Here is an 11,597-nt window from a genome sequence, read left to right on the forward strand (position 1 = left end):
TCAGGGCATGGATGTTTGTGTGCGTTTTTTTATGTTTGTCTACAGGTAGAGGCCTTGCGACGAGCTGATCACTCGCCCAAGGAGTCCTACCGTATGTGTAAGATCTAGTAAACCGAAGTGAAACGGAGAGTTTCATGGAGGTAGGCCTAGGCCCAAATTGGGGCTGTAGCGCCACAGGAAAAAAAAAATGTTCATTGGACGCAATGCATGAGTGAATTTTTTAATTTCGTGCACTTACCTTCTACAATCGAAGATAATAATACTGATCCTGTCATAATATGGTGGTAGTTGAAATCGGTTGAGACGGCGTGGGAAGAGAGGACGATCATAAGGAAAATATTGGGATGTTAATTCATTTCTTTTAATTAGGTCAATTTATTTTAATCAGGAAATATCACGTTCCCACGCATTACGAAATTTTGACATACAGAAAAATAGAAGACACATGATGATGGCCGTATGCAGCCGAACCATGTAAATGTGGAAGAAGGGTGAGTATATATTAAGTTGCATTTAAGACGGAAATATATGTGAGGTAAATGGTATATTAATGCAGCAGGACAATTTAAACTGAGGCGCTTATAATGTTTCGAAAGAAATTCACCTATATCCAGGCCTTTTCGTATCATGAGAAATTCTTTCCCAACCAAATCTATTTTGTTCCACCTATCATAGTCTGGGTGGCGTTGGTCATCTGTAATGGGCTCTTGCTCAATTAACTCCACAGAGACAAAATTAGCAGCTTCGTTAACCTTTCATACTTACCATCCCACGAAACAAATGAATCACCGAAGCGCGTTATAGAACAGCTGAAACCAGGACACCAAGCGGTAATGCAATTGTGGAAAGAAGTTGAGTTTCTCAGTCTTTGCGCGAATTGCGTTGCAGTTTTGTCAATTTGCGCTGCTCCTTTCAGTAACATGTGTTCAAGGCCGCGCCATAGCTCAGGCAGTTAGTCGCTGGCTTCCCACCGCGCCAGACCGGGTTCGATCCCGGGTCTGGTAAAGTAGGATTTGTGGTGGACAAAGTGGCCCTGAGGCAAGTTTTCTCCGAGTACTTGCATTTCCCCTGCCAATCTTCATTCCACCAATTACTCCACAATCACCCTCACCTATCATCTTGGGCTGGCACAATAGGCCAAAAGTGGCCGCAGTACAAGGAACTTAGTCCCACCCCACTAGCAATAAAATAAACATGTGTTCTACACATGCTGATAACGATTCTCGGAAATTGTGGTTGCGTTGAGGTTGCCAGTTTCCTTGGTGTGTCCTCGGCCTGAAAGGAAGATTTGTGACCAAGTACAGTCTCATCTTAGTTGGCAGCGGTTATCTAACCTGATGTTAAGGTCACAGTGGGAGATCCATGGCAGCAGGGCGGGAAGGAATGTGAAGATGGCGATTGTGTGTGGTGGAAGAATGTTAGTCTTACATAAAGGACTGGATATATTAAAATTTATTGAGACTGTTCCTGTAATTCATTCTAGGTATTCATCAGATATCTCAAGACATTCTTGGGAACCGGTAGAGAAGGAAACCCATACGGGACAAGTATGCTACATATATGATCTGTGCAGTTATAACCTTACTAATAACCAGGCCACACGAAAAACATTGCGTACCATCCTTTTATCTTTGTAATTTATCAAAATTAATGATGAATTTGTTACTTGCATTATAACATAACAGTATTGTGCACTAATTAAATCCTTAGTAATTCATCAGTTGCACAAATACACAAATGTTAAGTTTCTAATTTATTTGCATTTTATGGATCCGTAGGCATAAGCCAAGGATATAGAACATGTCGTAAAACGTAGTAGTTGTAGATAAGTAGAAATAGAAATATAATACATATACAGGCTAAAGAATGGAAGGAATGCAATAAGAGATACTCTTTTAATGCTGATTTAAAATATTGTACTTGTGTGTGTACAAATTTGTTTTAAATTTTCCATGTTACCCACAACAGATAATAATTATGAGAGTAAGAATTTACTAGCTAATTGAATAATGTAGAATTTCTTAAATAAATCTTTACAAGAGACCCTCCTTTCAAGGCTTCCCAATATTTTAATAATTTTCTTTGTGACAATCCCCCTTTGATTGTCTGTGAACATTGTAATGAAGAGGATTAAAGCTTCATAACAAATTTTTTGCCACAGTTTTAGTCAGCATGACTTACAGTTATCACGGTTTGTTTTCACTTAACTTTTTTTTACTACAAAAAGAATTTTGATGGTCGTAATCTGTATGGGATTAGATCATTCTTATGTGCTGTCAAGATCACAGCTGTCATGAGATTAGAAGTAAATTAAACTGTAATTTTATCGGCATAGTATAGAGTTAGGAGAAAAAAAGACTTTGGCACAAGTAAAAATGAACCACATTCAGGGCAGCAGAAATTTCTGACTACTGAAGAATGATTATGATATACAGTGTGTGTCAATGAATCGGGCAATTTGGCGGCAGTGTTTTTTCATTGATTGGTTGGAGTGTGGGGGATGCCACTACTGCCTACTTCAAAGCGTTTTAGTTTTAACACATATGAATACAGTGTAAACATAAAAGCATTTGGTTTTTCTCAATTAACTCACTAAAAGCAGAAGCCTATTTCCCAAAAACAACATCTGACAGATGACCACCATTCCACTGTAGGCACTCGGCAAGTCTCTCCCTAAAGTTATTCATTACTCTTTGCAGCATCTCTATGGGCAATCATTCACCTTCTTCCTGAATTCTGTGTTTCAACTCCTGAACTGTGTGGGGTGCTGGAGCTTTGAAAACTTCAGATTTCAGATACGCCCCCAGAGAAAAAATCACATGTGGAAAGATCAGGTGACCTGGCCGGCCATACGATGTCCCCGTATCTGGAGATAACATGGTTAGGAAATAGGTTATTCACAACTCCCTCGGAAGCTTGTGCGATGTGGCACATAGCCCCATCTTACTGGAAAAACGTTTCTTCCTTGACTGGAAGATGAGAAAGTGCAGGAGCTAAAAAGCTCTCCAACATGTGAATGTAACATGGTCCAGTCACAGTTACAGCCCTTTCCCACTCATCTTCAAAGAAGTACGGGCCAATAATTCCAAACGAAGATATTGCGCATCATACTGATACTGTAACTTTAGAACTGTGAAGTGGTCTCTCATAAATTTCTTATGGGTTTGTGGCTGACCAATAATGGAAATTTTGCTTGTCAACAAACCCCGATAAATGGAAATGAGTATCACTCATCAGTAAGTTGTTAACAACATCTTGGTTTTGATTAATTAATTGCAAAAAAGTCTGGCAGAAATTAACTCTGTTTTCATAGTGGTGTTTGTGTAGTGCGTAAGTAATTTGAATTTTATAGGGGTAGAAGTGGAGATCTTTGTGCAAANTCGGAAGCTTGTGCGATGTGGCACATAGCCCCATCTTACTGGAAAAACGTTTCTTCCTTGACTGGAAGATGAGAAAGTGCAGGAGCTAAAAAGCTCTCCAACATGTGAATGTAACATGGTCCAGTCACAGTTACAGCCCTTTCCCACTCATCTTCAAAGAAGTACGGGCCAATAATTCCAAACGAAGATATTGCGCATCATACTGATACTGTAACTTTAGAACTGTGAAGTGGTCTCTCATAAATTTCTTATGGGTTTGTGGCTGACCAATAATGGAAATTTTGCTTGTCAACAAACCCCGATAAATGGAAATGAGTATCACTCATCAGTAAGTTGTTAACAACATCTTGGTTTTGATTAATTAATTGCAAAAAAGTCTGGCAGAAATTAACTCTGTTTTCATAGTGGTGTTTGTGTAGTGCGTAAGTAATTTGAATTTTATAGGGGTAGAAGTGGAGATCTTTGTGCAAAATCTATTGAATACTGGCTTTGGAAACCCCAAGTGATGTAGCATGGTGACGCACAAACCAGCGTGGACTTGGTTCATTGGCTTCTCTCACTGCCGCTACATTCTTGGGTGTACATGCTGTTTTTACACTACCATCTTCTTTACTGTAGAACCAGTAGCTTCAGAGTTTTGAACCCGGGTCTTGATGGCATGGGCAGATGGAACTGCACGATTGCAACGAATACCAAACTCTCTTTGAAATTCACGCTGAGTGACCATGAAACTGTCACTGTTTTTCTAAAATGCTTTAACAGCAAAAGCACGTGCTCCAGTCCACGGCTCCATTGCAACTAAAATGCTTTTAAGTAGGCTGCTGGGTGGCAGTAATGGCATCCTCCCCACTCCAACTAATCCAGGAAAAAACAGCGCTGCCAAATCACCTGATTCATTGACACACTTTGTATTTTTTTAATGCTAGTGGGGTGGGACTAAGTCCCTCGTATTGCAGCCACTTATGGCCTATTGTACCAGCCCCAGATGATAGGTGAGGGTGATTGTGGATCAATTGTTGGAATGAAGATTGGCAGGGGAAACTGAAGTACTTGGAGGAAACCTGCCCCAGCACCACTCTGTCCACCACAAATCCCGCCTGACCAGACCCGGGATTGAACCCGGGCCGCTGCAGTGTGAAGCCAGCGACTAATTGCTTGAGCTATGGCGTGGCCCTACACTTTGTATTAGTAAAAAGATACAGTAGATACCATCAACATTTGCTTGGAACTTGACCATAGACATAGCTTCACAATTTAATAATGCCAGTTCTCCGTGTAGTTGCACAGTGTGCAATTACATAGAAGAACCTCAAAAAAGAGATCTTTTGTCAGTGGAAAAACAGGTTTAAATGACCCTGCTATGAAAATAAGAGAATGGCAGCTGTATGTTTGCCATATGCTTCAGATTTTCTGCAATCATACGAACATTTCTGGTGTGTACTGGAAGGGAAATGACAAAAACAGAAATTTGCAGTAAAGGTTGCTTGTAAAAGGCATTGTCATCATCATGAGCAAAGAAAGATAGGTGCAGAAATCGCTCAGCATTTAATAGGGTCAGTGTCATGAACCAAACTTCAGTGTTGTCCTGTGCAATTACTTTTTGAGTGTGACATGTTTTTTATAGTTATTGGTGTCTCATTAATTTAATAAAATGTTTATTACTCTGTAATATACTTACTGAGAGCAATAAGAGACGGCAAGCATAAATTATACAGTTGTTATAATTTTGTTTCCGAATCTCTGAATACCTTCTAAAGTATACAATCTTGCATATTCTTTTCAGTAGTTTTAATGCCAATTTTCACTTAGGTAGTAAGGATACATAAGATCCTGAAGGAAAAGGTAGATTTATGTTACCTTGGTTCATTTATAATTTCTGTAGTTTATTTAGTTTCTCCATTAGTAGACAGCTTCTGATAGGTTGTGTTGAGGTTGATATAATTGAGAAAAGAGGTGGGAGAGTTGAGGATCTGAGCAGTACTTGTGTTATATAAAAATATTTTACTCAGTCATATTTCACAGATACTGTCTGATAAAGATCATTGTTTATAGAAATGGGATAAGAATGATTATCGTCTGGCACGTTTTGTCGAGAGACCAAAGCAAGTGAACACCAATTTTGCCATCAGTCTAATTGATGAAGTACCTCCATCCCCAAGGAAGGAACGGGTGGTCTGGTGTGATGGAGGCGGTGGCCCAACTGGACATCCTAAAGTGTATATAAATCTGGTATGTTTTTGTGTAAATATTAGACCGAACTTGTAGATGGGATTGTTTGTGACAGTGGTTTAGTACCATTATGGAAAAATTTTCTGGGCTGTCTGTGTCCCCATCTTCTGGTAGAAGGAAAATGGTATTTACATTGTGGGCTGTATTAGATAAAGCCAAATTTGGTCTGATTATTAGTTGTTTTATGTAATACATTTCCACAGTGTAACTCCCCCTTTTCTTCTACTTGAAGATGAAGGCATTGTATATCAGTTTTTATACTGATAGTGGACAATATCAAAGAAAGATTCTTCATAATTAAGCCCAAATTATGGTTGATTTGAAGTATGTAATGCATGACGTATGTATTTGAAGGATGTAATTACTGTATAGTCTACCAGAAGTCCACCAGTGTTTTTGAGGAATGTACAGCCTCCATCAAGGTCAAAGCATAAGCCAAGTGAAAAATTAACAAGAAGCAGGTGGCAAGCAGAGCATGCTGCATGCTGAAAACTACGAGGGTCGTACTGAAAGTCATGAGCAACAATTTTTTGTAAAGTAACATGCTTTATTATTGACAAACCAAATACACCACCTCAATCTACAGGCCTTTCTTTATTTTTCCACATAATTGCCACTTCTTTGTACACATTTCTCCCAGCGTTCTGGGGGTTTGAAAATTCCCCTTCTGTAAAATTCCATTCCAGCCATCTGAAGACATTGACGCACTGCTTTCTAAATTGCCTCCCTTGTCTCAAAACGTTGTCCACGCAGCTGATCCTTCACAAATCTGAAAAGATGGTAGTCGGAGGGTGCCAGATCAGGGCTATAGGAGGGGTGTGGAAGAAGTTCCTACCCCATCGTTGCAATTGCTTCCAATGTGAGGCCAGCAGCATGGGGGCAAGCGCTGTCATGCAGGATGATGATGTTTCGTCCAGGATGTTTATCATGCAATGCATGATGGAATTCGGCCAGAATAAACCCCTCTGCATCCCAGCAGACTGTGCCCATCACCTTCACAGCTGGTGGCACTGTCTTTGCCTTCTTTATTGATGAATGCAAATGGTGCCATTCCATACTCTGCCGTTTCATTTCAGGCTGGTGAAACCAGCTTTTGTCACCTGTCCCAATACAGAGCAAAAAATCATCGCCTTCGTGTCAATATCTGTGCAGCAGTTCTGAGGTGATGGCATTTCGCTGACCTTTGTGGTCTTAGGTTAATAACCGCGGGACCCAACGAGCACAAACCTTCCTATAGCCCAAGCTTTCAACCATCTCCTGTACTGCACTGTGCCCTATTCCAAGTTTTTGGGCTATTGTGTCCACAGTAACACGCCTGTCATCTTGAACGATCTCATCCACTCTTTCCTCGTTGCGTTCAGTTGAGGCTGTTCGAGGACCACCGCTCTGAGGCTCATCTTCAATGCTGGTCCCGTCTTTAAAATGTTCCACCCACTTCAAACACTGCTCACACCCATGCACACACTTCCATATGCATGCTGAAGTCTCTGGTGAATTTCTGCAGCAGGGATTTCCTCTTTCACAAGAAATTTGATGACAGCACGCTGGCGAAACTACATAGCGTTGTTGTCCCTTTTGTTAGGAGTGATACTGGTCACGTGATGCAAGCTATTGACATCACAAGACACTCAAGGTTAACAAAACAGCTGGTTCCACCTACCACCCCACTCTCTTTCGTCTTCTGTTCCCAGGTTGAATGCAAAAAAAAGTTGCTCATGACTTTCAGTACAACCTACGTGTAATCTTGATATAGACTAGGATGAATCTCAAGAGTCAGTTGAAGCAGACCTGTCATTCTGCAGAGTCTCAGAATAAACCAGTAGGACACAGAAAAGAGTAACTCAGTGGTCATGAAAATGGACATTTTTGTTACTTTGAAGGAGAGAGGTCATTAATGTGTGTAATAGGTAGAGAGATATAAGTGTAAGTAGGTTGTAAGCAAGTGAAAAGAAGCCAAGAAGGCTCAGGTTTGATGGATGCCTGAAGGGCAGAATTACTGCCCTAATAATGACAGTGTGTCCAGGCCCACAGGCCTGGGAGAACCCTATCTTAAGAATCATCAAAAGGAGGCTTCCAATATTCCTATATCATCCTGGTTCAGTCAGATGTAGCTAACTCTGCTTGTAATGTGCATACTGCTGGTTTCTTGCCTGCCTCTCTTTGACCCCAAAGGTGCAGGTAGGGTATTACTTCCAAATATTGGTGGTCCCTTCTGGACTAAACAGCATTACAAACATCCAAGGAGATAGCACTCATCAGTCACAAGTTACTTCATGTGAATGAAAGCTGAAATGCTGTGTAGGTGATGAGAAATCCCCCCCCCCCATTAACATACACAGTGTGTCCAGGTTCTCCTAGGACTGTGTTCATTAAAAATACAAGACATGATCTATTTTCAAAATTTCACTCTTTTTATTCAAAATAGTCTCCTTCTGAATCAGTACATAGCTGGAATCGATTGAGAAGTTTTCGAAAACAGTCACTGAACTCCTTTTATGGAATTGCATTTAAAACTGCGGATTCGCTTTGGATGTCCTGGATGGTGTCATTACGGTCTCCTTTGATCGCCAACTTAACTTTTGGGAACAACCGGAAATCTGCTGGAGCCAAACCTGGCGAATACGGAGGATGATCGAGGACTGTGATCCCTTTTCTGGCCAAAAAATCGCGCACGATTTTCAGTTTGTGGGGTGGGGCATTGTCGTGGAGGAGCAACCAGGAACCTTGCTCTCAATATTCAGGTCGAATTTGAAGAATTCTCTCCCACAGACAATTGAGGACTCCGAGATAATAATCAGAATTCACTATTTGACCTTCTGGCAGAAATTCCTTGTGAATGATTCCTTTGGAAACAAACAAAATGGTTAGCATTGTCTTTACTCAACTCTTTTGCATGCGCGCTTTCTTTGGTTTCAGCTTCTTTGGGCTCAACCACGCTGCACTCTGCCGCTTTGTGAGAGCCTCATATTGGAAACACCATGTCTCGCCACCAGTGACAATAGATTTTGTAAATTTTGTATCACTTTGGGCCAACTGTTAACATGTCTTAGCAGTGTTCCACTCAGGCATGTTTTTCATCGCCTGACAGCGCGTGCAGTACAAACCACGCACAGACCTTCCATTTGCCCAAATCCTCGGTCAAAATTTGATTCACAGTACTTTTTGGTATTCCCAAAAGCTCGCAATGAGTCTTGCAGAAAACATCTGTCTGATGGAGTCCTAATGCATCCTGGACACATCATGTAGGTTAACTTTCTCAAAGCTTTGTATCATTTAAAACATTTAGCAGTTTTTTCCTCCTGTGGTGAGCAATTTTTCTGTTTTTTAAATACTCGTATGAACTGGAGTTAAGTAAAATGAAATTTGTGTTTATGAATGGTTTTATGTTTAGTTTGGATTCACAACCAGTCATGTGGTGTAATATATGAAGAATCTGAAGAATTGGTCACAAATATTTGTGTAGAAATGTTATTAAGTATTTAAATTACAGATTCTGTAAATGTTGAATAACATTTTGAATTTCATTATAAGACAACACTTCATATTTGCAGGTGTTAATGTGTTTATGCTTGCTGCAATTTACAGATTGTAAATTAGGTTTCTTAACTGTTGAAGGGACCCAGATTGTTAAGTAGTCATTATAGAAGTGCACTCATACTGTATAAAACAGACAAATTTTGGAACACTCTGATGAAGCCCACTTTCCTTTAAATGATTATTTGTATGTTATTTTTTTATCCCTAGTGGGGTGGGACCAAGTCCCTTGTACTGCAGCCACTTCTGGCCTATTGTACCAGTCCCAGATGATAGGTGAGGGTGATTGTGGAGCAATTGGTGGAATGAAGATTGGCAGGGGAAACTGAAGTACTTGGAGAAAACCTGCACCAGCACCACTGTCCACCACAAATCCCACTTGACCAGACCCGGGATTGAACCCGGGCCGCCACAGTGGGAAGCCAGCGACTAACTGCTTGAGCTATGGCGCAGCCAATTATTTATATGTAGATACAGAAACAGAACTAAGAATTTCGTTTTTTTTTAAGAACATTTGGTATTATGGATAGATGACAAATGAAAAAATGTGGTAAATTTGTTAACAGGCTGATGCCCAACTAAGGTCAACTCCCTGCAAACACTCCTATACCACAGTTATACATTTATGTTAAATCAACAGCTGAGATAGGACTTGTGTAGAAATGCTCATATGATATGATGTTAACTTCAAGTACATGACTTTAGATCTCTTCAGTCACAGTTCTGATGATACATCACAGTGAACTTTATATGCACTGAGGACCTTCATTCTCATATCTGCATGTACTGCAGAAGACCTAAAATTGAAATTTACAAAATTTATGAGATTATGTTTCAATTTCAGGACCAACCAGGCAACCATGCTTGCGGTTATTGTGGACTACGTTTTGTAAAGGAAGATAATCATTAAATATTAAGCGACAAGCAAAGATATTCTAATTGTAGCTTTAGTATGAGGTAAATGTTTTTAGTTGCATACATGCTGTATACAGATGCTGTTGAAAAGTTATTGTACCTGGAAGCACACTGGGCAATAAAATGTACAGATCAGTCCACTGATATGAACATTAATTGAACCACAGTGGTATTGTGTAATACTTGCACATGAACAAAAACACACAACAAAAGCAGTGTTTCTGGAACACCATAATTACAAAATAATCCACTAGCATACCTCCCATTATAAATAAATTATTGTTCCTTAGACTTGAGTTCCTGGCAAAAATAAAATAAGCGTACAGAACTTTCTCAATCACACATCTTTTCAAATTTAAAGAAGTGTTTTTAAATACGGAGCTTTCAGTACATTGGAGATCACATAATACCACTACTTATTCTTCTGTTTATTTGGTGGATTTCGCCCAATTCCACCTCGGCCAAGGGGGGCTGGTCTTCCTCCACGGCCACCAAATGACCCTGAAAAATGTAAAGGTATGTATAATTGTTTAGGGTAAATGTATAATTCAACAGACATGTCTATAAAATTCACACAAACCATATTTTATCTATGCCACTTATGTGTACTGGTCAATAAATTTGGATTTCAGTAATGGTTATTGCTGAATACTGTACTCTAATAAGACAATGTACCAAACAACAGAACACATTTCTTACCTCGTCCTCCACCTCTTCCTCTTTGAGCTTGTCCACCTCTACCCCTCATCTCTCCACGACCTCTGCCTTTGACCATTGTTTCTTCTTTCACCATATCAATAACTTCGTCAGGTATTCTAAGATATTTTATTGTGCTTCCCCTGATGTAACATTCAGGCATTCTCCAGAATTTATCTCCATCCTGTACAACAGAAACGTGAACTTTTGTCCGGTACTGTACTAGGAACAACACTAGGCCAACCAAATGAAGTAAATACTTACACGCGATGTACAAATTACTTCTCTCAGATTGATATTCATCCAATTATCGCAGCTAACCAAGTGACCATTGTAAGTTTCTCCATTCTTTAATTCCACCAACTGAAACAAAATGTCGAATTGTAGCTGTATTGTGACATAAAACATGACAATATGTTTGTAACATTTTACTTACCATGGGATGGTTCTGGGCCGTCCGTAGAAGGGACAGTGGTAACTGCAAAAAATTCAAACTTTCGTAAGACTAAGGTTAGGGTTGGTTAATATCATAAAAAGTCTATATTCATCGTGCTTAATTTTCATCTTTAATTTTAAATACTGCTAGTATAGCTTTTACAAATTTGTCACGCTAACGTAAAGTATTCTCACCATTTTTTTTTTTTTTTTTTTACAATATCACTTATTTGAAACAACTTGCACGCACCACTCAAAGTACCGGAACTTGACATTCTTTTGTTTTTTCAGTTAGGTGCGTTCAGGAAAGCATTCATCGGTTATATGTTATTGCATCAGATTAGCACCAGGATTTCGAAACTTCAGTCATTCATTAAATCGGTCTTCCCCATATAATTTATTGAAATA

At 39.6% G+C, this 11,597-nt stretch overlaps 2 protein-coding genes across 2 annotated transcripts; one reads left to right on the top strand and one right to left on the bottom strand.

Annotated features, from left to right (window-relative positions):
- Window positions 1–1,359: 1,359 nt before the first annotated feature.
- LOC111861337 (NADH dehydrogenase [ubiquinone] iron-sulfur protein 6, mitochondrial) lies at window positions 1,360–10,198 on the top strand. Its single transcript, XM_023845815.1, has 3 exons — window positions 1,360–1,547; window positions 5,433–5,609; window positions 9,988–10,198. The coding sequence occupies exons 1-3, from the start codon at window positions 1,392–1,394 to the stop codon at window positions 10,051–10,053; spliced, it is 399 nt and encodes a 132-aa protein (XP_023701583.1). The 5' UTR covers window positions 1,360–1,391; the 3' UTR covers window positions 10,054–10,198.
- LOC111861338 (U6 snRNA-associated Sm-like protein LSm4) lies at window positions 10,075–11,285 on the bottom strand. Its single transcript, XM_023845816.2, has 4 exons — window positions 11,191–11,285; window positions 11,019–11,117; window positions 10,758–10,938; window positions 10,075–10,559 (listed from the first exon to the last, which is right to left on the bottom strand). Exons 1-4 carry the CDS (start codon window positions 11,191–11,193, stop codon window positions 10,471–10,473), a joined length of 372 nt encoding a protein of 123 aa, XP_023701584.1. The 5' UTR covers window positions 11,194–11,285; the 3' UTR covers window positions 10,075–10,470.
- Window positions 11,286–11,597: the final 312 nt, after the last annotated feature.

Source organism: Cryptotermes secundus, unplaced genomic scaffold, assembly GCF_002891405.2.
Source record: "Cryptotermes secundus unplaced genomic scaffold, Csec_1.0 scaffold230, whole genome shotgun sequence".
NCBI classification, from domain to species: domain Eukaryota; kingdom Metazoa; phylum Arthropoda; class Insecta; order Blattodea; family Kalotermitidae; genus Cryptotermes; species Cryptotermes secundus.